General features: G+C 42.1%; 1 protein-coding gene across 1 annotated transcript; it reads right to left on the bottom strand.

Annotated features, from left to right (window-relative positions):
• Window positions 1-810: 810 nt before the first annotated feature.
• RBM17 (RNA binding motif protein 17) lies at window positions 811-26,830 on the bottom strand. The gene is made up of 12 exons (XM_055296443.2): window positions 26,599-26,830; window positions 18,791-18,931; window positions 15,007-15,123; window positions 11,427-11,593; window positions 10,284-10,381; window positions 7,794-7,850; window positions 6,413-6,554; window positions 4,171-4,322; window positions 2,982-3,055; window positions 2,416-2,514; window positions 1,253-1,325; window positions 811-1,111 (listed from the first exon to the last, which is right to left on the bottom strand). Exons 2-12 carry the CDS (start codon window positions 18,911-18,913, stop codon window positions 1,008-1,010), a joined length of 1,206 nt encoding a protein of 401 aa, XP_055152418.1. The 5' UTR covers window positions 18,914-18,931; window positions 26,599-26,830; the 3' UTR covers window positions 811-1,007.
• Window positions 26,831-27,214: the final 384 nt, after the last annotated feature.

The raw sequence follows: 27,214 nt of genomic DNA, 5'->3' as shown, positions 1-27,214 counted from the left end.
CAATGAACCTCAGTACCAAATAGTTTTGTTTTCTTTTTTGTGGTCCTGATAAATTTTTAAGCCACACATCCTACTGAACTTCAATGATACAATTTCTCACAATTCCAGAATTCTATTAATTGGCAGTACAGTTTACTTGGCCAATGTGGATAATCTTATAAATTTTAAAATTACATACAATAGAACACTATTGCAAATTTTGCCAGTAGAAACATGACCCCAAGGAACTGCCATTTCCAAAACATAACTGGGCACACATTTACAATGCACCTGCTAAGTTTTGAATTCATTTGTCATTTCTGATCTACCCTAAAGCCTATGCTTGAATCTCTGAAAACAAATGCTAGATTCATGATTTCTATACCCACATACTCCATAAATCCATCACAAACCCTACAGTCTGACTTAGCTTAACGGCAAATGATTCATCCAATAGGCCATGGTATGTTCACAATTCTTCAATCTTATTCAGGTTGTAAAGACGTTTTTCTACGAGTGGAGTCACTAAGAATTTCTCTGTTAGAGAAAGCATCTTCACCTTTGGCACACTGCCAAGATGATACTTTACTACAGAATTTATGAAACTACAATTTAGTAACTTGCAGGCTTTATTAAAAGAAAAAGAAAAACAAAGAATAATTTAATATAACCCCATGTCCCAAAACTTTCTAGTTTTTTTTTTTTTTTTTTTAGTGCAAGAAATGCTGCATCATTGAAGCACTTGAGAATTACCATGAAATCTAACAAAAAATGTCATCAACTCAGGAGTAATAATAAAAAAGAGAAACAACCAGAGAGGCACACAGATTGTTGTTTTTTTAAAAGGATTTTTATACTATATTAAAAAACCACAAAATAAAAAAGGGATCAATCAACATGTATCTTAGAAGTCCTTCCAAGAGTCTTGGTATGCAACAGCCATGGAGGCTGTGACCTTTTTCCTTCTTTTCTCAGCCTGCAGTTCATTTAAGGATCACCGGAGATGACTCGTGCTCTAGTTCTTAAAATCAAACTTGTTCTGCCAAATCCAAGACCCTGAATTTGTCCAAATTGTAGAAACATGCTTTTACCACCCGTCCACCAAAATACCTCCCATTCAAGTCAACAACCGCTGAAAGGCAAACAAAAGACAGTTAATATAGGTATCCTATAAGATAAAGGTTTAATTTTAATTAAACAGTAACTTTACTTGTAAAGATTAAGGCTGTAAATTCAACTTTTTTATTCTTTAATATTTGGCTGTACAACTAACCTTTAATTGCTGATTCAACTCTCTCAAATTCTAAAAATATCCGTACTGCTTCATCATCAGGGGCACCAGGAATCTGGAAGAAAATGAGAGCGTGATAAGTAAAGGGATTTGAGATTGCATTGAATGAGTTTTCTCTTTTAAATGATTTCTCAGAGTGAATATTCTAATTATCATCATACACAGTCAAGTAGTTGTCAAATACCAAGGAAATAAGTATAATTTGTTCATCATCAAAAATGTACTGAATGCCTGTTTTTATGACAGGCATTGTTAGGTGCCAGGAACACAGGGCTAGGCAGTGTCTGACCTCATAAAGGCCCTGTGCCAGCTGATGATGTAAACAAATAATTATGTGGTCAACAAACAGCAATAGGATAAAGAAACAGAGGAAGCAGAGCTTTCAGATTAAAAAGGTTGGTGCTCTAGTAGCCTTTCACGTCAGGTCTCATTTTGACTAGCTCTGTCTAGCTTTCCTAGCCCTCTGTAATTCCACCCACCTAAGCACTTCTGCTAATCCCCAAGGGGCCCATCCATTCCATTTTGGTAGTCCTGATCTTCACTGTCTCCTACGAGCCATTATCCCAATCAGAATACCCTTCCCTGAAAATCCCACCTGTTCAAAGCGCAGCCCATAACTGCTGTTGCTCACAAGGCAGTCTCTATTTTTTTCACTGATTTAATCCTTTTCTCAACTCCTGAACTTAGTCAATACTACCTAGTCTAGTAACTGAATATCCTTTAGTTATTTTATATGTGTTTCTTTTGTGTTTCTTCAACTGAACACACCGAGAGAACAGAGCATGCTTCCTGTAATCCAAGTGCTCTCCGCACAGTGCAGTGCATGTGAGAGGCACTAAATACTCACCAAATGACTGAAACCAAAGGCATATCTAAGGAACTAAACTACTGAGCACACTAGAATCAAGGTCTTCAGTCATCATACTGATCCTCGATCATGAAGCATTCCTGTTTCTTCACCAAATAAAACTCGAAGTCATTATGTTTAAAACTGTAATAATTGAGCAAGATAACAAATAACCAATGCCTGTCACCTTCTGCAGTAAGAATGTTACTTACAGCATACCCTGTCCTGTTTGTAGAAAATGTTTTGTAATCTGCCAATTACAACTTGTGTTATAAACATCAAAAGAAAATGCTCTTACTTCAAATATCACACATTTTCCAACTTTGCCATATTTTTCACATTCTTCCTTGGTTTCAACTTCCAAGTCTTCATCCACCTCTCCCGCACCAACCATGTTCTTTAAACACAAAAATAAACAAATTCAAGTACCAAGTATAACTTACAAACACCTAGCAGAGGTATATAAATATGACTTAGTGATGGTAAATGTTCTCAATCCCAAATGACATAATGAAAAATTTCATCCCCAAGGTACCCAAAAGCTAGTATTTCTTAAAACACTAAAACATTTATTAAGCCTATAAAGAGTTACAAAAGCATCTATGCAAGCACCAAAATGTATAAACTATCTGAAGCTCTAGCAATTTCAAATATTTAATTACTCACTGCAGTCTTAAACACTGTACTTAGCAAAGAGACTTACACATTAGTGAAAAATCTAAAATCAGCCTTACGTGGGATCTGCCCAAAGTATTATCTGCAGAAGTATCATTTTCAGTTTTAACTTTTAGGGGGAGCAGGGTAGGTTGGGGTGACACACACAAATCGAGGCAGGCAGACAGCTTGCTTTCCTCAGCTTCTTACCCTTAGTAGGACCACTTTAGTAGGACACTTCAGTATTTCAGTCAGCGGATTGGAATCTGACTTCTTGGATGCATCTGTATCAAAACATATCATTAGATGTGTTACAGAACTGAGTCCGACTTCTAATAATTAATTTAATTTCAATAGCGATCCCCACCATTTATGTCCTAGGCATCTACACAATTGGGTCTTTGAGCGAAAACACTGCCTTATCTGCAGTGAAAGCCTCTGCTTTGCTTTGGCATGTTTTTACAATAGCATCTAGATGTTTTGAGCCTCCACCATCACCTGCAATTTTTGCTCATTTCACTTCCCAAAGGGCTGGCAGGGCATGTGAGTGATAATTCCTACAGGTGAGTTGACTTGCAGCAAACGTTCAAGGTCACGGGCCCAGGGGAATATGGAGTTACTAATCTAGCCACCGGCTGCCTTACTTCAGATAACCTCGTAAGTCAAACGACTGTTGGTTTCTGGCACTCACCTGTCAGGCTTGTGATGTATCCTAAGCTGTGCATGAACAGGGCTGCCAGAAAAGTTTTCTTCTTTCTTTAACAAAGGAAGTTCAGCTAGGCTGACTCAGACTTAATTTCCCTGATTAAAATGCTAACATATGTTTGTCTCTTTCCTGAATTCCCTCAGTACAGAACAGACTGTAAAAATTAAATGAAAATAAAACACCAACTAGGCATCGTTTACCAAGAGACTGCAACATAACATTAGATCTCGCAAAGCAAACAATCTGTAAGAAAATCAGAAATCACATCTATACCGAAAGGGCAAGAGGGAAAAGTAGAGACGACCTCTGAGATGGAGATAGCAGGTATATTCACTGCCACACTATCTGGCTCTGTCCTTCATGCTCTAAACACATAACCAAGATTGCTTCCTGAGGACTATTCATTTTCTGCCCAAGTCTCTCACCATCTTTTCCTCCACAAGCCTTTATCTCTCTACCTCTGTTCTGAAAAAATAAAGATGAGCCTCAGGATTCCTGGTTTCACAAAACAGAAGTGGCAGTGCATCATATGATCAGGATGGCCTGTGTTCTAGTGATGGGAGGGCCAGCCCTCTCCCTCTGGCCATACTCGTCATTGTCCCCCTGCTGGCATATCAGGATCAAGACTGGCCGTGTCTGATATGGATGGGGCCAGTCCTTTCCCTCTAGTCACACGCTTCCCTGGGGACACACCTTTCTCTGTGGCGTCGCCCACGATGATCTTGCCGCCACGCTTGCTGGTCTTCTCCACTGACAAGGCAGTGCTCAGGCCCTGCTCGTGCTTCCCCAAACCCTGGCCCTCCCGGAAGCCGTACTTCTGCATGATCTTGTGCGCCACTGTGCCCCTGGCAGGAGTAGAAGGGAAAGGACTCTTAGCCTTGACATCGTCAACTGGAGATAGGTTGTATTTTTACATCACAACAACCTCCTTCTGGAGAGAGTGCATGCTCCACAGAGGTTTCAACAAAGTCACTCATTAACTAGGAGTGGGCTATTAGATGGAAGCTGTGGGGATGTGCAGCATGAAAGAAATAGAAAAAGCTATGACTAAAATCCAGAATATCCTGTTGTCTTGGAGGGAAAATGTCAGTTTCTCTGGTGGAGTCTCCTCAGTGCCCTGCCTGGAAACACAAGACCTTTTGTGTGCTCCGAACCTGCACTGCCACATAGCTTATGAACACAGTTTATTAAAAAGTGGCTATCAAAAAGTATGAAGTTTCATATAATGAAGATGATCCCATTTTCCTAAATAGCACAGGAGTTTCCAACGACAGACTATATAAATGAAAGAACGCTTAGAGATCACCTATTTAACAAATGAGAAATAAACGGTGGCCAAGATTAGCTGACTAGCTTAAGGGGTGGACTTAGAAGTAATGCAAGACGCCATATTAGAAATTATTTGTACAGGCTGGGTGCAGTTGCTCACACTTGTAATCACAGCACTTTGGGAGGCCGAGGTGGGTGGATCACCTGAGGTCAGGAGTTCAAGACCAGCCTGGCCAACACGGTGAAACGTCATCTCTACTAAACATGTAAAAATTAGCTGGGCATGGTGGTGTGCACCTGTAGTCCCAGCTACTTGGCAGGCTGAGGCAGGAAAACTGCTTGAACCCGGGAGGCAGAGGTTGCAGTGAGGCGAGATCGCACCACTGCACTCCAGCCTGGGCGACAGAGTGAGACTCCATCTCAGAAAACAAATACATTATTTGTACAGCTGTTAATGGTAGAGCTGAAACTGGACCCCACAACTCTCAGTCACTGCTTTCTGTTAACAACCAAATGGCTCTCACACTGCGCTCTGAGGTGCGGCATGGGTGTGAAGGGCACCCCAACCCCATGACCACTGCTGCTTAGGGCTTAAGCCACAAAACCCCGCTTCAACTGGAACTGCACCTACATTACTTCCTGTATTTAATTCCATTAACATTTTCATTTGAACAAACCATTCTAGGGCTAAAAAGACCAGAAACTGCTGAATGGTACCATCTTGCATCTTTCCTAAGCACAAGTTAAAGATGTAACTCCTGGTTAAAAGCAAATTCAGTAAAAAGTCAGTTTTTATCATAAACAGGGAAAACAAAACAAAACAAAACAAAACAAAACCAGCTTCATGTGTGTCCAACCCTCCAGCACACAAAGCTTCCTGCAGCAACGGCCATGTCCTATGTCTGCACCATCCAACACGGTCACCACTTGCATGTGGTCACTGAACACTTGAAAGGAGACTAGTGAGTTTCAACCCCACTCGCTGTCTCACCGGCTGCATCTCTGCTACAGGCAGCAGCTGGCAGATGCAACACAGCACAGAACAAAGCCTTCGTGTGATACCGCTGCATGGGACAGCCGTTTCACAGGATCAAAGTCAACACAGAATATCCTCTTAACCAAAATGTTTGCCAAGCCCAGCACGGTTTAAAAAAACCCCCAAGCCCCACCTGAGCGTCAGCCTTACAGTCAAATTTTATATGCTGGCAAACAAATGTCTACTTGTAGTTAGAATGACCCCGAGTTTTTTAGACCAAAGGTTTAGAACCATGACCTCAAAGCAAATGGCCCACTTTATCAGGAAAAAAAAGGTATCACCTGCCGTTTGGAGATAGTAAGTCAGCTCTGACTCATATGATCTATTTTATTTGCAAATGTTATGAAGGCAAATGTAAACATTAATCAGGTTCTGTGGCTGTCTAGAAAAATAATGTTCAACATCAAAATGAGTCAAAACTTCTACTGGGAGGTTGCTGTTTTGAACAAGCCCCATCATTACACGGGAACACGCTCCACATGATTGGGCAGGCACTGTGTGACCTGCACACACCAAGAGTCTCCCCACAGCCTGAATGTCCTCAGTTTCAAACAAGCTGCATCTATTGAAAGGGCTATCAATGCTTCACACTGTCTCTCAAGTCCTTAGATAAGAACATTAAATCATTACCCCATGTTAGCAAGGAAGGAGTTGCTAGGTCCGGTTGGAGACCTCGGTCTGTCTTGTTCCTCGTACACTGGGGGAGGAATGGCTGCTTTGGAAGACTGTGATCGAGGTCTTGAGTCCTCTTCATAAGGAAAATCTCGGGGTACTATTGGAGAAAAATAAAGTAGGCTCACCAAAATACTACAGAAAACACTTTGAAACCTCACTTGTATCAATTATTTATCTTGAACAAATTTAACCTACTTTTTGGGTTTACCACAAGGAGAAAAACACCACGTCAATTTTACAGCCTTTATATGACTTTTTTTAAAACCACAGAGGGAGGACACTACTTTCTTGATTCTAACTTTCCTTTTGCTATTTCTATCTCCTCAAACGTCCTTTTTATATCTTACTGAAATGTTATTTACCCTTTAAAATCTTCTTCAATGAATATTCTTGCCGGAAAGATCTTCTGTATGTTCTAAAGAGATACAATCTGGCCATCTTTTAACTCCTGCAGTACCTTGGGTGCACCTGTCTAGACCCCGACCTCACTATCTCATCAGCCTCATGGCCCACAAAGGTCTCCGAGGTTAGGGGCTATGCACTGGAGCGGTGGCTTCAACCCTAGTTACATGAAAGTCAGCAGGACACTTTAAGACCATCCAGATGCCTGAGCCCCACTCCCAGAGACTGGTTTCAACTGGGGTTTTTTGTTTGTTCGTTGTTTTCACATAATAGGTATTTCATAACATCTTAGAAATTATCTTCTTTAAAAGATAAATAATTCAACAAGTTTTAAAAAGTACTATAAATAAGAATATCCGCTTGGGATAGTTTAAGTATGGTCCAATCCAGAGAATGGGAAAATGATCTAGATGATATTAAGAAGTCCAATCCCAGCCCCCAAATTCTAGAGCAGATCACTGCGAGAAGGAACAGTGGGTGAAGGGTGCTTTGGCAACACAATGACACACAAACCCACCTGCACTGAAATGGAAAGGGAAGAAAAAAATCTAATCAAGGAAGGCATTGCCACCTTGTGGAGGGTCATGAATATAACAGCCTCTAAACCTCTGAGTTACAGAACTGTAATGATCTGCTGTTTTAACTCCAAATGAATCTAACAACAAATAAGAAATGTTAATGAAATCAAAGTGAATTGCATAAAAAAGAGATGGATCCCACTGCATGAAATCCAAGCCTCACAGCCTGGCATAGAAAGGTCCCTGCAGGAGAGCACTGCATTCTGAGATCCAGGTGTGGCCTCAGGTGACACAGCCAGGCAGGCTTGCAGGCCGTTTCCCTCTACACTCAGGAAACCTGGGGGCCCAAGCTGAGATCCTCCATGATTGGGTTAAAGACCTGTATCAGAATAAAAGAGGAAGAAACATCTACTTACACTCTTTGTCTTTCTCTACCAGAGAAGTGGGTGGGGCAATGGCAGCTCCGCCCATACCTGCAAAACCACAAATCCAAGCATTAAAGGAGGTTTCCGATGCCAGACTCCCAAAGGACTATGACACACCATATATCTATCACCCACCCCCCTAAGATAAAACTAAAAAAGGAGGACCTGCTACTTCAGATGACCTTCTGCTACATATAAACAAACCTCTGATGCTAGGATTTAAAATGTAGAAAAGTGGCAACACTCCCTCAGATATGCAAAATTGTTCCTTCATAAAAGGAACTCAAGAGCCCCACAATGTAGTCTGCAAACGAATTTTAAGGCAAAACAATACAACCAAGAGAACCAGCAGTTACTTAAAAAGAGAGTAATGTAACTATTTACCAAGAGCAATACCCATCAGGCCCTTTATACACATGGCCTCGTTCAGGCTTCACAGACCTCTGAAGTAGATATTACTGCATCCAGTTTACAAATAAGAGAATGATCAGAGGGGAGGGAATCAACAGAAAGGGAGAAAACCCAGCTCCCGGTGTTGCCAAATCTCCCCCACCACACAGCACGCTCCTTTTCCAGGGTGCAAACCACTGGAACTAAACACACATTTGAAAGTATGGGTCCTTCTGGCTCCTGAAGAAACTGCTGCATGTTGTCACTATTCCTGGTGTATTTCCTGGACAACGAATGGTGAACACAAACAAACCAAAAGAGATAAGACAGATCTTTTCTATCTGGTATCCAACAACTAGAAGGAGAACACCAGTGGAGACCACAAGGAATTTTGCATTAGGTATAAGTCCTAACATACATGGATTACGTATACATAATATTACATAATACGTATGTATTATAGCTTAATCAACAATGAAATAAAAACAAAATGTAAAACTTTAAAAATTGATTACAAAGTCATGCTGCATCAGCACAAAATGTTTGACAAAAGAAATTATTCTGGCTGGATGCAGTGGTTCACTCCTGTAATCACAGCACTTTGGGAGGTTGAGGCAGGCAAATCACTTGAGGCTAGGAGTTTCAGACCAGCCTGATGAACATGGTGAAACCCCATCTCTACTAAAAATGCAAAAATCAGCTGGGCATGGTGGCGCACACCTGTAATCCCAGCTACTTGGGAGGCTGAGGCAGAAGAATCATTTGAAACTGGGAGACGGAGGTTGCAGTGAGCTGAGATGGCACCAGTGCACTCCAGCCTGGGCAACAGAGCAAGAGTGTCTCCAAAAAAAAAAAAAAAGGCCTGGTGCAGTGGGTCATACCTGTAATCCCAGGACTTTGGGAGGCTGAGGTGGGCAGATCACTTGAGGTCAGGAGTTTGAGACCAGCCTGGCAAACATGGTGAAACCCCATCTCTACTAAAAATGTAAAAATTAGATGGGTGTGGTGGCACACATCTGTAATCCCAGCTACTCTAGAGGCTGAGGCAAGAGAACTGCTAGAACCCAGGAGGTTGGAGGTTGTGGTGAGCCGAGATTGCACCACTGCACTCCTGCCTGGGCAACAGAGTGACTCCATCTCAAAAATAAATAAATAAATTCTTCTAAAGAATTATTCTAGAAATTATTCTAAAGCCAGTGTCCATGCATTTTGATTAACAGGACTGGACCATATAAAATCCTCAAGGAGAAGTATGAGCCTGAGTAAAACCTTCTTCTATTTCTTTTGAAATACTTCTATGATCATTTTACTAACCTTGTCACTAGGACCTAGAGTGATTACGACTCTGAAAAGCAGATTAGCTCTAATAAGTTCAGTTAAAAAAATTCAGGGTGATTACTGGAAATCTGCTACTAATCACATTAAAATAAGAACATCAATCTGTCAACAACTATACATATAATGGGCATGCCACTACTTCCCTATCATGAGCTACAAGGTCAAACAAAGTCTTCTCATCAAAGCTATCTAGTTCCTGCTGGTGTTTAAGAAAAAAACAAATGTCCTTAGTATGGAAAGCATGCCTCCTTATTAAAAAGGGCAGTCAATTTATAAGCTGGAAGAATGAGACCTACAAATATTCAACCTATATACTGAATTCCAAAACAGTTAATAAAAGCCAAACATTTGGGGATTAACTAAGATAGTGGATATGAAATGTGTCACAATGCGCAACACAGACACACTCAATGTTAACTATGCTTCTCCCCTAAGAGAAACAACAGTGGATTCAGCATAGGCCAACTGGACTATGCTGCAGGTGAAGACAGTGCAGGAATAGATTTTAAGCTAGTCCCAAAGTATCCAATAAATAAATGTTAGAAAGTGGTTGTGAAGCTCAAAGGAAAATACATATGAAAACCCAATATAAATTAAAACTGTTACACAAATGTGTATTGCTGGGATTCCAGAAAGAAAATTACCCAAATCAATGTCAAATGAACTATCTCTCAAACTGAAAAGAAAAAGCACATAGTGGAATTGCACTTCCAGTATTTACACATGTTTAAGACATATTTGTTCACGCCTTACTTCTTTTCCTCCTCTCTCGCTCATAATCTTCATCTTCATCAGAATCTGGATCTGGTCTCCTTGCAAACCCACTTGCTTCATGTCTGTCTTTACGCCTTCTGTGATAACAAAGGAAATAAATGTTCATCACAGATGAACCAATCTAGAGACCTGAACCTGGGATGACTTCCTCTTGACCAGAAGATATCCAAATCCTTTCACAATCAACTATTAAGTTGCAGGGGTAGAGGGGGTAGGAAGCATAACTGGTAAAAGACTAAAGTAGATAAAGTATGAAAAGTGAGAAAAATTCAAGAGATAAATTGAACCAATAAGTATATAAGAGTAACCAGCAAGAAAAAAAATGTTCCTTGACATTGACCTCTTCCAATGTTAAAGCCTATCAACATAGTAACAGTTCAATCATTTCAATAGTCTATAACACTTTCACTCATGAAATGATTCAATAAATGGGAAACAGTATATTAATATTTAATACGTTAACTATCTGATAATTAATACTAAGTATTTTTAAAAAGAGCTACAAATATATCCTACTACTCATACTTTGCAAAAACATAAATAAAAACTGCATATGAATTTTTAAAAATTCTACCTGGCTCAAAAATAGTAAAGTTAAGAAGGATATTTTAAGTACTTCAAATAGCTGTGATTTCACAAGTTGAGAATCCCTTTTTCCAAATGCCTGGGACCAGAAATGTTTCAAATTTTGGAATATTTGCATTACAATTACCGGTTCAGCATCCCTAAGCCAAAATCCCCCAATGCACATTTCCTTTGAGTGGCATGTTGGCATTCAAAAGATTTTGGAGCATTTCAGATTTCGGATTTTTGAATTAGGGATAGTCAACCTATAGCAGAGTATCAGAATAGAAAAAAATCTTCAACATCAGGTTCATAAGTTATTTTTCTAACAACTCACTCAAAATATACACTTTAGGGTCTTCAGTCTACAGGTGAAGTTTGCTGTGATTCTGAGATGTAACAGGTATAAATCGTAAAACAGTTTGATTCCTTGTAGTGACTGCTCAGATCACCCATGACAATTAACTCCAGCCTTACAGACAGCAGCGACGCTCATTCATTAACATTTTAATGAACATTTCAATTGTAAAATATCCCCAAATCCAAAGGAAGCCTTACTTTTCCCTTTCTTCTATTTCCTTTTGTCTTTCCAGCTCCCGCTGTCTCTGTCGTTCCTCTCTTTGGCGCTTCACTACTTTCTCATAATCATTAGGAAACATAGGGTCATATTCGTCAGCTAAGGGAATCAGAACTTCCCCTGCAGAAAACCCACTGGGAACAGGATCCTGAGGAAGGTAAAAACAGCAGTAAAAGTCATCTTTATATCTTACCAGTTTACTCACAGAATTAAGGTCAAAGCATATGGGAGATAAAAGGGCCTTGAACATCATCTAGCCCCCTCCTTTGTTTTATAGACAAAGAAAACAAATACCAGACAAGGCCACACGCCTAGTCAGGTGGCAGCGGAAACAGGACACAAAATTTCACCTCTTAGATTAGTACTATTTCTATAATACTCTATGGCATTTTTCCTGGAATTCCTAAATAAGCCACCACCAGCTAAAATATGTTACTAGTACTTTGAGTCAAAAAATTAGAGTATTTATAGTAAAGCACTGAATACTTGTTTTTATAGATCTCTATGACAACTTAAAAAATAAAACAACCATGAACATCACAATCATTGTTGCAGTCATCATTTTCATAGAATAACTTCAGATTCTGATTACATGGAGATAACAATATATGGAGATCTTAGAAAGCATCTTCTTGGTCTTTTTAATCCTCTGAACACATGTCCCTTCCCAGTAGGCCGCATTTCAGGCACTGAGTTTGACACAAGGAGATGTAATGTCCCTTCCAGCATCATAATTTTAAGGTTCACCAAAATCAGGTTTAGATAACACTTTGTGTTTTCTCGTCTATACATTCAGAAACTTGGTCTACTCTTTGAAACCATGACAAAGAAATCAGCAAAACAAGAGAGGCAGAGCACAGCCAGTATACTAGGAAATACATGAGTAGACACAGAACTTTACCCTAGGCTGGCAGCCTTGGTCTACACGTGGTGCTGGAAGCCCCGACCCAACTTTCCTAAACCTTCCCACACTTTCTCCTGTTAGTTTTCTTAGCATAATTCTTCGTTATTATCTGTAACAATAAGATGCCTTCTCTGGTTTTCAAAGACACCTCAAACAAGCACAGGTTAGGATTAGTGTCCCCCTCTTTTTTAAAACAAGGATTCATGTCCCTGAGCGCCCAGTCTGTACCTCTTACAGGAGGTACAATGTCCAACTGTATCAAAGGCAAGAAGGTTGTTTGTAAACGTGTTTCCTGCTTGAACACAGAACTGACAAAATCAAGACAGCTTACACACCACATTAACAGACCTAAATCTAACAGTTCCTGTGTTTCATGGCTCGGTTTGACATTTTGCACTATAAAACAAACACTTCATCATTTCCTTACAACGAAATATCAGGAAATACTATGATCCAATGAATAAGAGCAATTAGGAAAATAACTATAATCACCTCCCAGGCCCTACCACTGGAAAACGTCTTTAATGTAGGGCTCCTAAAGGTTAGTTATGCATTTGTATTCATTTTATAAAAGACATTAAAAAAATACAAAAGCATATGAAGACTTTTCAGTTATTATTTAGAGAGAAAATGACAACCAGCCACTCAATTTATCTAACACAATTATCACAACGTGTCTAAGAGAACAAACTGTCAATATGAAGGTCTGACACTTCAAAATTTCAAAGAAAAAAACTTTTACATATAAACCCTGCTACGCTTAACAATGAAATCAATCCTTTTCTAAATGCTGCAATGAATAAAGTGATTTGTTCAATTTCAAAAAATTAAAATGTTAATACCCTCAATGCTGATGGGGGAGGATGGGGTAAAATTCACCCTCATATGCCTGAGGTGATACTGTGCACTGCTGGGAGTAAACTGGTGCCAGAACAGATTGGCCATAAAAACGGCTGATATCTTAATGCCACCTCAGAAAATCTAAGAAAATAACCCTAATTACATAGAAACATCTCTGTAAAGACGTTCATTAGAGGGCTGGATGCAGTGGCTCATGCCTGTAATCTCAGCACTTTGGGAGGCCAAGGCATGTGGATAGTCTGAGCTCAGGAGTTCAAAACCAGCCTGGGCAGCATGGTGAAACCTCATCTCTACAAAAAATTAGTCAAGTGTGGTGGCATATGCCTGTGGTCCTAACTACTCAGTAGACTGAGGTGGAAGGATCGCTTGAGCCCAGGAGGAGGAGGTCGCAGTGAGCCAAGATTGCACCACTGCTCTCCAGCGTGGTGACAGAGTAAGACCCTGTCTCAAAAATAAAAACCGCAAAAAGATGTTCACTAGGGTGGTATTTATAAAGGCAATGTAAAAGCAAATCTAGGTGGTTTTACAGTTAGGGAATACTTGAAAAAGCCTTACTCATTAAATAGGAGACTAATATTATAGGTACTAGAACCAATACACAATTACAGAAGAAACGATGAACGAGTTTTTTAATTAGATGTAGTAGGAATAAACTAGTATCAAATTTATGGGGGAAAATGCTCAATGACTAGGAATCAGCAAAAAAACACCTCCACCATGGGGTGCCTTCCCTCCTGAAGACTACCAGCGGTCAGGAACAGCACCCGCTCCCCTCAGAAAAGGATAACTCAAGGGTAAGCTGCAGCCACAGCCTGGCCCAGAACATAAGCAGAACAGGCAGCAGACGGAGCCCAACCCAGAACAGTGATGCGAAACAGACGGGCAGGAGTGTGCCCTTGGGGCTGCCCCAGCCTGATGCGGCCCTTCTCACAGGTGGTGGGGAGGACAGGCACGCAATGCTAAGAAACCATCTTGATAGCACTATAATTAATCTTTTGGTCATTTTTCATCAAGTGGTTTTGTGCAATTCATCATGCTGTTTAAATGACCACAGTCATTATCTGAATGCCATCTGTGGAAAGATAAACGTATACTTAAATTGTGGGTATAATTTTAACTAGTTTATTCACTCATTTTATCTCATTTTGTCTAGTTTTAACTATGATTTTGAGTTATCCTTTTCCAGATCTTCTTCATCCTCAGTAACCCAATTTATAGAGTTGACCACGTTTGTTTTTAAGCATATGTAAAATCACTGGAATCATAAAGGTTAGGGTGGTAAAAGTGGGTTTTAAAACCCCTTTCTCTGTTTTAATCCACAATAAATCAGTAAGTACTAACACTGTTTATGATAGCAAAAAATAGAAACAACCCATATATCCAGCATTAAAGGAATTAAATTATAGTCCATCTATACAAGGGAATACAGTGAAGCCATTAACGTGATCATACAGTCCTGTATTTTTTGACAGAGTCACAACGTATTAAGCAAGAAAAGCAAGTTAGCAGAAGGTGGAGTAGGCACAGAATGGAAAAATATTAAGTTTTTCACTTCCGGATTGTATGACTGAAGGTAATTTGTTTTTCTTTCTGCATATCTCTAGTTTTTGATTTTTCCACAACAAACTATTTTATTTCAAATAGATAAATTTTAAAATTGGTAAAACAAAAGTAAAAATTAGGTGGAAAATAATATTGACTTGGTTTCAAAGGCCTACTAAGGAGACAGTCTGTTAAGAGTAACTTATATGCAAAATAGAAAAATGTATCAAGGTCACAGGCAAGAGCGGGCTTACCTTCAGCCCAGCTGCTACATGCGGTGGAGTGTCCACAATTTGCCGGTCATCTGAGGAGCCACCTCGCTTCAGGTCAATGACTGGGGCGAGGACTGTACTTTGTTTCGTCCTTTGGCTCTAAAATCATCAAAAACAAGGAAAACATACTGAAGTTTCAAATTAAAATTCACACTGTTTGCAACAAAGATTTTCTTTCTGGTCCCTGCAACAAACCTTTGAGATACGAGAAAACCATAATCTTAAAACAACAGCCTTTTAATTTATTACTATAATCATATATTATTTTCTTCCAGCTTTTTCAAAAACACAAGATTTTCTCCATTTCTGTGAAAGGTTTACGGTAAACTTAGTCACTTTCAAAAGATACTTGGGGATGAGAGTTTTGTTCCCTCCTACTAGGATACAGAATCCTTCCTGCCTCCTTTATTATGAATCTACAAAAAAAAGTTTTTAAAAGAAAACCATTTCTATACATTCAATTATTGTTAATGTTCTACCATACTTTCTTGGCCTTACACCTAAATTTTTTGCTAGACCATTTGAAAGAAAGTTGGAGACATCATGACATTTCACCCCAATCTCCTGAAACTGTGGACATTCTCCTGACAGATTACCACCCCTAATAAAATCACTAATTCCCATGTCATTTCCCATCCAGTTCACATTCAGATTCTCCAAGATATCCCCAAAATGTCCTTTAAACAGCTAATTTTTTTGAACCAGGATCCTACCGAAGTTCTTGAAATGCTTTTGGTTTTTAAGTGTCTTGATTGAGAACAGTCCCTATTCCCCCATCATCATCATCACCATCATCTTCACCTCCTCTTCCTTTTTTTCCTCTGACACTATCTTGTAAAATGCTGTTTGTTCTAGATCTGTCTAATAACCACCTGGTTATCTAGTTCAGCTTGTTCCTCTATGCCTTGTAATTCCTGAAACCTGGAGGTTAAAGGCTTGATTGAATTCAGGGTAAATGAACAGTTCAGGCAGGAACACTTCCCAGGTGAGGCAGTGTGCCCCTTCCTGCATCACACAGCAGGCACACTGCGTCAGGCTGTCCAACAGCAACGCTAAGGTTGATCATATGGGTATGGTGGTAACCATTAGGTCTTTTGATTAGAAAGGTTTATTTTTCTCTTTTGCAATTTAAAGTGTTACAACTTTTCATTACCACTATAAAAGGCACAAAATAAGCCTTCATCTCTCTTGAACATAACAATACTTATAAATTTAAGCAAACAAAATTTAATCCAATTAACAAGTCACAAATACGAAAGTTTAAAGAACGGAAGGGGGATTTATTAGAATCACATATTTTCTTTCTTTTTTTTTTTTTTCTTGAGATGGAGTCTTGCTCTGTCGCCAGGCTGGAGTATAGTGGTTCGATCTCGGCTCACTGCAACCTCCGCCTCCCAGGTTGAAGCAATTCTTCTGTCTCAGCCTCCAGAGTAGCTGGGATTACAGGCGCACGCCACCACACTGGGCTAATATTTGTATTTTTATTAGAGACAGGGTTTCACCATGTTGGTCAGGCTGGTCTCAAACTCCTGACCTAAGATGATCCACCCGCCTTGGCCTCCCAAAGTGCTGGGATTACAGGTGTGAGCCACCACGCCCAGCCAGAATCACATATTTTCTATTATTATTATTTTCTATGCAATATAGAGTTGGCCCTCTGTTATCTACAGGTTCCACATCTAACCCCAGTCTGAAAATATTAAGAAAATACAACAATACAACAGAAAATACAAATAAACCAATATGGTATAACAACTTTTGGCCGGGCGCGGTGGCTCACGCTTGTAATCCCAGCACTTTGGGAGGCCGAGGCGGGCGGATCACGAGGTCAGGAGATCGAGACCACGGTGAAACCCCGTCTCTACTAAAAAATACAAAAAATTAGCCGGGCGCGGTGGCGGGCGCCTGTAGTCCCAGCTACTCGGAGGCTGAGGCAGGAGAATGGCGTGAACCCGGGAGGCGGAGCTTGCAGTGAGCCGAGATTGCGCCACTGCACTCCAGCCCAGGCAACAGAGCGAGACTCTGTCTCCAAAAAAAAAAAAAAAAAAAACAACTTTTTACACAGCATTTACATTGTGTCAGGTATTGCAAGCAATCCAGAGATGATTTAAAATATGGGAGGATGTGTGTTAGTTATGTGCAAATACCACACCATTTTATATAAGGGACTTGGACACTCTTGGATTTTGGTATGGGTGGGACAGGGGGGGTCCTCGAACCAATCCCCTGTGGACACCAAGAAACAACTCTATTTTTTCAAACGGAGATACAAATGAAACCACAGCTTCAAATTTTCTCTACCAAATAAATACCCTCACAGGTTTGGCTAGGCCAATCTAGTATTCTGAGTAACTAAACAGCCTAAAAGAATGTAATCTTCACTTCCCTTAAAAAAAAAGCCCCACAAAACTAACTGTACACAGCAATCTCAAAAGTTTTATAAAGTTAGCAGAAATAACTTCACAAGCTACCTCAGGTTTTAAAAATCTATATGAGGCCGGGCACGGTGGCTCACATCTGCATCTTTCCTACAAAGCAAAAGTTAACACAAAATCTACAAAGATTTTATAAATGTACTTTTAAAAAAAATTAAAGAGAAAAACGAGGTTTTGCTAACCTTCCTTACATTTGGAATGAAAGCTTGTTTTAAAAAAACAAAAAATACTGGCATCCAAAAAATCTAAATTTGGTGATGAATTTAAAAAAGACTAAAAAACTCTCTACAATACTGAACAATCAAATGTAAGCACTTCCATGTAAGTATCTATTGATGTGGTAAAGGGAAAAGAAAAATGAGTAGAACTTTAAAAAAAAAAACCTGTGTATTGGCTGGGCACGGTGGCTCACGCCTGTAATCCCAGCACTTCGGGAGGCCAAGGCAGGCGGATCACGAGGTCAGGAGATCGAGACCATCCTGGCTAACACGGTGAAACCCCGCCTCTACTAAAAATACAAAAAATTAGCCGGGCGAGGCGGCGGGCGCCTGTAGTCCCAGCTACGCAGGAGGCTGAGGCAGAAGAATGGCGTGAACCCGGAAGGGAGGAGCCTGCAGTGAGCCGAGATCGCACCACTGCACTCCAGCTTGGGTGACAGAGCGAGACTCCGTCTCAAAAAAAAAAAAAAAAAGCCCACTCCTGGGGCTCCAGCCTGAACTACAGTTTACCAGAATATCAGGAGTATGGCTACAAAATTAAACAAGTTCTCACTCAATCTTAGACCTCCACTACTTCAGTTTGAAAACCAGTGTCACTGCTGGTTCAGAGTACTGTTTTGTTTGTTTGTTTGTTTTTGAATCTTGGTCTGTCGCTCAGGCTGGAGTGCAGTGGCATGATCTCAGATCACTGCAAGCTCCACCTCCTGGGTTCACGCCATTCTCCTGCCTCAGCCTCCTGAGTAGCTGGGACTACAGGCGCCCGCCACCGCGCCCACGGTGTTTCACCTTGTTAGCCAGGATGGTCTCGATCTCCTGACCTCGTGATCCGCCTGCCTTGGCCTCCCAAAGTGCTGGGATTACAGGTGTGAGCCACCGTGCCCAGCCCCCACAGAGTACTGTTTTTCTTCATTCCTACCCCATGAAATGTTCCTATTCCCAGAAGCCAGGAGTAGCAAAGCGGCCTTAAACTCCTCATTCCTCTCCCCCTACAAATGCTTAACACCATTTACCCAATACAAAGGCAGAAGAGCAAGCTGAAACCAAATTCCTTGTCATCCTAATGAGGAACCTGCTCTGGAGGCCTCTGCTCTCATGCTCTGGGCTTGTCTTTACCTTTGCCTGAGTGAGAGCTGCCTTCTTCACCTGAAGCTGAGACTGCAGAAGTTTGAAGTTTTTGGACCAGCCTTCTGTTTTAGAGTCACTGGTCTCCACTCCTAGGTCATCGTACAGGGACATCTTTTCTTCAGTTTAATGCTGAAAGGCAAAAGGGGTGGGGATTAAAGAATGCACAATTCAATAAAGGCTTTTCATGTTAAAGTAAGTATCATGAAATTTTAGAGGTAAAAGGTCCAGGACCTTTCAGCAACAGAGGCCCAGGCTCCTGGTACCATTAATGTAGGGCTCTTCCTGATACATGAAGCTACACCACGGATTATTTTTAAAATAAGCCTCTAGTATTCATTTTTCCATCTATAAGATCATGCAGTCAAGTGATCCATGAGTGAAATCCTTCAATGCTGGGGCACATAATGAGGTAAGAATTGGGACATTATTAATTACATATATCCAATTTTTAAAAAATTCTATTTATGTCAGTGCCAAAAAGTAGAAGCCTTACAAAAACACAAATTAGCAGGTTGATGTAGCACAACTAGCTACCCTTTTATAAAGAAAAAATTTAAACATACTCTTAGGGAAAAAAATGACAGAAATGATCTCTTAGATGTGATTTTGTCAATTACAATTATCAAGGGGGGGGCAGACCGGTTATATCTTAAATACTCTGATTTCCTCATGTCGCACCAAGTGGAAATTTGTCATCTTTAATGATAGCGATTACAAAGAGACAATCAACAATCTGCATGTGAAGAGCAACACACAGCTTCCGTGCAGAACAGAGGAACACACGGAAACAAAAACCAAGTCAGCAGGCACAAAGTATGACACGCAATGCAGCATCGGCAGGAGGTCCCCATGAAAGCCCAGCACTGCACAGACACGGATGCTGGGGTTTAGTGAATCAATCCGCCCAGGGCCACAGCGGAAGCCCCTTCCAATCCAGCCAGGCCAACTCCAGAGCCCTCACCAGTGAACCCCAACTGCCACTTTTTAAAAGAACTCAACATACTGAAACCCACCAACATAGCTTACTTCTTCAAATAAGAAATCAATTTCACAGACAGAGAACACAATTTAAACAGAAACCCACAAATTGCAAGTAAATGCTTAGCACAGTAGTTCCCAATTTATGGACAAATAAGTCTGTCAGTTCCCAGGGGGCCCGTAAAGCATTTTCCCATGGAAACCGTGTTATCAAAAAGCCTAATTTGCTTGTGTTCTGTGGCTCAGAAGAGAAGGAAAATATTTAACACATACCCTCCTTAGGTCTAATTCGGCAAGCATTTCTCTTGAAGGTACTCTCACTTCTCAGCTCCCCCATTACCAGGATTCTAAGACCCTGCCACCCCAACACCTTAGCTAATGTTGGTACAACACTGTGTGGAGTGGGGGACGGAGTGCACACCAACTTCTGTTCCCTCAGAAGAACTGCCCTGGTCTTAAGTACAGTAACTCCCTGCCTGAAGTCAGCACCACAGAAAACTGTTACCACTTTTTAGTTTCTTCCATTCCTTCATACGTGAACCCTCAGATTAACTAAAACCTCTCCATTTTGATTTTTAAATGAAAGGTCCCCGCAAGGCCATAGAGAAGCAGGGAAAGCAGACTGTCCAGGGGTATTGATGGCCGACTGCTCAAACGAATCACATAAGAATGAAGGGATGGTCGGGCGCGCTGGCTCATGCCTGTAATCCCAGCACTTTGGGGGGCATAGGTGGGCAGATCACTTGAGGTCAGGAGTTAGAGATCAGCCTGGCCAACACGGTGAAACCCTGTCTCTATTAAAAATACAAAAATTAGCTGGGCATGGTGGCGGGCACCTGTAATCCCAGCTACTCGGGAGCGTGAGGCATGAGAATCGCCTGAACCTGGGAGGCGGATGTTGCAGTAAGCCAAGATCGCGCCATTGCACTCCAGCCTGGGTGACAGACGGAGACTCCGCCAAAAAAAAAAAAAAGAAAAGAATGAAGGGATGCTGGGATGCAGACAGACTCTCCTCCTGATTGGTGTCTTCAGTGCCAAACTGCACTTTTTCAGGAACTTGGGGATGTCTCATGACAGGCCTGAAGCACTGAGGCCAAATCAAGAAAAAATAATGAACTCCATTCCTTAAGAAATATGGCTGAAATATAACCATGTCCTCAAAGTCTTGGAGGGAATCCCCTGATGTCCACTTCAGAGCCTAGTTTAATAACTCTGAACTCCAAGAAAACCTAGATCCAGTTTGTTTTGTTCACTGCTCTATCCCCAGGCTAAGATCAATATCCAACCCATAGCTAAACAGGAAATGAGGCCAAACTGCAGTTTATACTCCATTTGCGAAGCCCTCTCAATTAGAAATTTCTGGCCAACAATCACCGGCAAGAAGGAAGAACACTGCACCAAATAGCTTTTGAGGCTTTTGTACACTTTTCTTCCAGCTTACCCGAACTCAAAACTCATTGTTCATATCTAGATACATACCCTTAAATTTTAATCTAAAAAAACTCAGAGCAACAGCACAGAAAAACCATGCTGAGTGTCCAGCTTAGTACTGTGGCTCCCAAACACACTTCTTCAGAAATGACCATGCACCTTTCATCTAACTTAGTTTAATCTTTTGAGCCCTCTTCATCCAATTGGTCACCAAACCAAAGCCTATTGAACTACGGGTTCCTCTGTTCCTTCTTTATTCCTTAAAATGGAAGGGGAATACTAACACATTCTGACAAATAAACAATGTGACTTTCTGGGAAATCACAAACACAAAGATAAATCAAAATTTGTTTGCAACTCAAACTGAACTCTAGATATTTGCTTTTCTCAATACAGATTATCTCCAGTATGAAAATCTGAAATCCTTCAAAACCTAAAACGTTCCGAGCAACAACATGACCCCAAAGTAGAACATTCCACACCAGGCCGGGTGCGGTGTCTCGCAGCTGTAATACCAGCACTTTGGGAGGCTGAGGCGGGTGGATCACGAGGTCAGGAGATCGAGACCATCCTCGCTAACACGGTGAAACCCTGTCTCTACTAAAAATACAAAAACAAAATTAGCCGGGCATGGTGGCGGGTGCCTGTAGTCCCAGCTACTCAGGAGGCTGAGGCAGGAGAATGGCGTGAACCCGGAAGGCAGAGCTTGCGGTGAGCCGAGATCGCACCACTGCACTCCAGCCTGGGTGACAGAGTGAGACCCGTCTCAAAAAAAAAAAAAAATTCCACACTTGACTTCATGTGATGGGTCACAGTCAAAAACGCAGTGAAATCTTTTTGCATGCATAAAATTATTACAAGTATGACATATATTGCATATTCAGGCTATGTGTAGAAAGTATATATGAAGCATAAATGAATTTTGTGTTTAGACACGGGTCGCATCCTCCAGATATCTCATTATGTATATGCAGGCATTCTAAAAATCTAAAAATATCCAAAATCTGAAGTACTTCTGGTCCCAAGCATTTTGGGTAAGGGATACTCAACCCATTTCTCTTTATAACTTGAGAACTTTACCAAAAGTGTTTATGAATACGTTAGTGCCACCAGAAATGGGTTAACCAAATGCCCATTAAACTTCGAGGGGAAAGATTCACTTATTTATTTTTGCATCTACAATTTCTGTCATACAGCAGGCATTTAATAAGCTTTATTAAAATACTAATAATGGGCCGGGTGAGGTGGCTCATGCCTGTAATCCCAGCACTTTGGGAGACTGAGACGGGCAGATCATTTGAGGTTAGGAGTTTGAGACCAGCCTGGCCAACATGGTGAAACCCCGTCTCCACTAAAAATACAAAACTAGCCGGGTGTGGTGGTGCACACCTGTAGTCCTGTCCCAGCTGAGACAGGAAGGTGAGATAGGAGAATCGCTTGAACCTGGGAGGCGGAGGTTGTAGTGAGCCGAGATCGCACCACTGCACTCCAGCCTGGATGATAGGGCAAGACTCTGTCTCAAAAAAATAAAATAAAAAATAAATAGGCAAAGAGGCAGCACTGGGGAATAAGGGAAGGAGGTAACCCCCAGGAAGGGAGGCAACACTCCTCACCCTCCCCAGAAGAGTCAACTCTGATGAAAAGGGTTCTCTAAACTTTGGGGTTAAAAATCAAGCAGTGTACTAGATCTCAGCTGCCAACAATTCTTCCATCAATAGATTCAATATTTAGCAAAAATTCAATAGCGAATTATGAGATTTTATGAGACCACACATCTCTGATTCCATGTCATTTAAGATGGCTGACTGACAATTCCAGTTGATTTGCTGCATTGCGCAAAAGTTTCAGAAATCATTAGGCAGCAAATCTCATGTTCATTTAAAGGTCCTCATTTCTCTTCTCAAACCTGCAAAACACTTTAAATATTAGAAACTGATGTCATCTTACCAGCACCTGTTAGTTTTCTGCAACACTGAGCTTATAAAATCAAATCTCTGCATCACAGCAAATGCAAAAGAGCTTTCTTCGTTTTTCTCATTTTCACTGAACTTTAAGTTCACAGAATGGGATTAATCATAGTAACATCACACTCTCATCCATCCACACACGTATTACCTGCTTTTGTTTAATTATTATAATGCTGCAAGCACCTATGAATTCACCACCCAAAACAAGACAGGATCTAGACTAAGAAACCACACTCAACCATACTCCTCCCCCAACCCATTCATGTAATTTCCCCGGAATCCTCTTCTCATTATTTCCTTGCTTTCCTCCTTTTATGTTAATTTTATTTACAGTTTTAATCTATTCCTTAAAAAGTGTGTATTCTTTATTTTAGCTATATTAAACATTTATGAATATACAATAGTTTATTCACATTAATTCTCCCCACCGCAACTACTGAAATGTAATAAGTACATAAATAAGGCTGGCAAGACCCAAACTTACCCTAATTAACGTTGACATATTACTTAGACAACATAACACATTTATTTCATTAGGTCTGCTGCCAGGTAACAAAAAGCTGTACTTTGTAACACCTGGATATACCATAAAAAGCCAGGATCAAAAGTAAATACAAATTGCTGGTTTTTATAACTTTAAAACATTTGCTATTTCCTTCCTTTTTGTGGCAACACTTCCCTTTGAGCAACCCACGTTTCATATATGCTACATTTTTTCTTAGGAAACGTAACAAACATGGTTCTGCCAGAAGGAAGAATGGTGAGTTTTCAAGATTCCACCCAAGCTGGAAAGTGTTTTTTTAAAACATGTGCAACTGGCAGGAAAAAGAACATGGAAGAGTCTTCTCAGAAGCACCCCACCTACTTATCTTTCAAGTGCATCTCAGAAGCCTTTAGTGACTATTGCCCCCACATAAAACTAACTCCCCCCAACTGGTTTCCTCAAGCATACTCAGATCACAGCAACGTTGGCAAGTTATGCTGCCTATTGTTTCACACACCGGTTTCTTCCTGCAGTGTAAGCCCCCTAAGGGAAGGGGTGTTTTTTATGTTCAGCTTTGTTTCTCTAGCTCAGCACCATGCTTGAACATTGTAAGTGGCTCTATTAATATTTTTTAAATGTGTTAGTGAATGGATGAAAAACGTTAGTGCACCTATTTAAATCACATTATTATGAAACAGTGAGATCTGCAGATCTGCTTAAGCACATAACTTATGATAAGTAGGATAAAATTTAAATTGTAAACCATAATTAAGGAGAGAAAAACTACCACCACCACACAACCAATAATGAGTCAAGGTCTGAGCTCTGAGCACCTAAAGAGGCAGGCTTGTTAGGAAGAAATATTTCTATCACTAAATAGATATTCATGCATCATAAAACAAAGCATGCCTCTTTGAAGCCTAAAGAATATGGCAAGACCGGGCCCGGTGGCTCACGCCTGTAATCCCAGCACCTTGGGAGGCCGAGGCAAGAGGATCACCTGAGATCAGGAGTTCGAGACCAGCCTGGCCAACATGGTGAAACCCCGTCTCTACTGAAAATACAAAAATTGGCCGAGCATGGTTGCGAGCACCTGTAATTCCAGCTACTCAGGAGGTTGAGGCCGGAGAACCATTTGAACCCGCGAAGTGGAGGTTGCAGTGAGCCGACTTACACCACTGCACTCCAGCCTGGACTACAGAGTGAGACTGTCTCAGGAGAAAAAAAAAATATATATATATGGCAAATATACCCAGAAAGGAACAGGAGGGGTGGTGCACTTTGGTGTCCGCAAAAAATACAGCTAAAAAAGCATCTACCTCAAGTATAAGATCTACCATGACTTTCTAAAGAATTAAAAAAAAATTTTTCCCATACCTCCATCTGACACCCTTGTCAGTTTAATCGTTCCATTCAATCTCACACTCTGCTGTTACCAAAATGTCATAGGCTAGTATTGCAAACACAGTCCACTACAGTCACCTGTAATTTAGGCGAATAAGAGAACTTCCTTCACTGTTGACTATTATGAAAGGTTTGAGAGATGACTAGCCTGGGCATCATCTGTTCCCTGCTGGGGGGAGGTCTGAAAAATTCATATGCAGGGGAGAACGGGAAGGTAATTTAAAACAAACCAGGTAAAAAGACATCTACTTTAAATAAAGTTGCATTTGGAAGTGTACAACAATTCTCTCAAGAGCCTCCAGAAAGGAGGCAGAGCTCCACAATCGCACAACCTGCTCTGTTATAAACTGGACAGCACGCAGCACCTGGCTTAACTAACTCTAAAAATAAAGCCCTCTCGTTTAGTTCACTAAACTGTTAACCCATATTCCCTAAAAGTCGTCATTACGATCAAAATGTCTGCAGCCTTTATCAATAAAAATGTGGAAACTGTGTTGCATCCTTTTAAAAACTCCATCTGCTGCGGGGAGCCAGTGCACATCTACCGTCTATTTGAGTATATGCGAATCTTGCCCTTATCTAGAATATCCTATTTCCCATCCATATGCCTGGCTCTAGCAAAATAAGGACCCTCAATGGCGCTCCTTTACTGCTTCTCAAGAAACCTCCATGTTCTGATCTGACTACTCCTGGAAACACAGCACCCCCTCCTCAAACCTTTCTCTCTGCCTTACCTGCAGTTTCCAGAACGCATGTTCTGGAACAGAAGCATGACCTCCCCTCTCAAGAGAGGTCCTTCCAGACCCCACTTGCGTTTCTCAAACCAACCCGGGCCTGGGTTTTCACGCCTGCTTTCCTAGAAACCAAACCCCTGCAAGCAGGGGCAGAACCTCGTTCCACCTGCATTCTCCGATCATTACACATCCTCTGGGCAAGAGGCGAAGCTCAAAGACTGCTTGGGGTCGGACGTGAGCGCTGAAACACCGCTCAAACTGCACGAGCCGAGGCGACGCCGGGGTTAGGGCTGCATTCCTGTCCTGGGGAGCTCCGGAGTCTGGGAAACGCCAACGTCTGCACTCTCAGTTCTGAGACCCGGGGAGGAACCGGCTCCTTTCTCTGAGCCCCAGAGAGGGGCGACTGTGCGGGGCCAGGGGGTACACGCTACGGGCTACTGGGTTCTGGTGACCAGACAACTTCGTCAGGATGCGGTGCACGAGGCGGAGGAGAAACGCTCTTCCGAACCAAAGAGCCCGAGGCAGACAGGAGGAGGAGGAGGAAGGGAAGAGGGAGAAGGTCAGGGCCCAGGTCACCAGAGGCGGCAGCGAGCGGAGGGTCCCGGGCCGCAGCCGCGCAGAGAGACCAGGGCCCGCCGCGGAGACTGAGACCCTTGGAGGCTCGGGCTGCGCTGGCCCGGCCTCCGCCCCTCGCGACAGGCCTAAAGCCGCGGCCTTGCGTCTAGCGCCTCCCGGGAAGGCGCGCCCGCCTCAGGTCCCGCCAGGCCGCCCACCCGGGGCCGCCGGGGCGCGACTTACCCGGCCCGCCCGGCCGACTCTGCCCATGAGCCGCGGCGGCGGCAGCGCGGAGCCGGGCGGCACTCCGCGGAAACCCGCCGGCGGCAGGAGGCCTCGGCGGCGCCCACCCTCCGCTGAGTCCTCGGGGCGCTCGGCGGCGCGGGGTCACGGAGCGCGGGCTGCCGGGAGAGCGCGCCCGCGCCTGCGCCGCGCCTGCGCCTGCGCCTGCTTCGGCCTCTGCGCCTGCGCCGAGGGCGCCTTGCCGCACTGCCCCCTGCCCGCGGGAGGACCGCACTGCACTGTCCCCTCCGCCGGCGTCTTCTTTTACCATCAAGAGGTGTCGCCCTGGCGCACATTTTCGAAATTCCACAAGGTTTGGGGAGCGCGGCAGCGCCCCCAGATGGTGAGGAGGAGAAGTGGTCCGAGGCCGGGCTTTCTGATAGGGGAGGTGGGGGAAGTCCCTCCAGGCCCCTCGCTCTCATTCGTTCAAGGCCACTCCTATATAAGCAAAAAATTGAAAATAAGTCTGCATAGGCGAGATGCTGCAAAAGGATGGCAACGGGCACGGGGTTAAGCGTAAGATTAAGGAAACAGATGCCGCGATTAGGGGCACAGAGAAGAATGTCAATGCTATAAA

The sequence above is a fragment of the Symphalangus syndactylus genome, chromosome 10 (genome assembly GCF_028878055.3).
Source record: "Symphalangus syndactylus isolate Jambi chromosome 10, NHGRI_mSymSyn1-v2.1_pri, whole genome shotgun sequence".
In the NCBI taxonomy this organism is placed as follows: Eukaryota; Metazoa; Chordata; class Mammalia; order Primates; family Hylobatidae; genus Symphalangus; species Symphalangus syndactylus.
The sequence above is the reverse complement of the archived record's forward strand: the minus strand, read 5'-3'. Positions and strand labels throughout refer to the sequence as shown.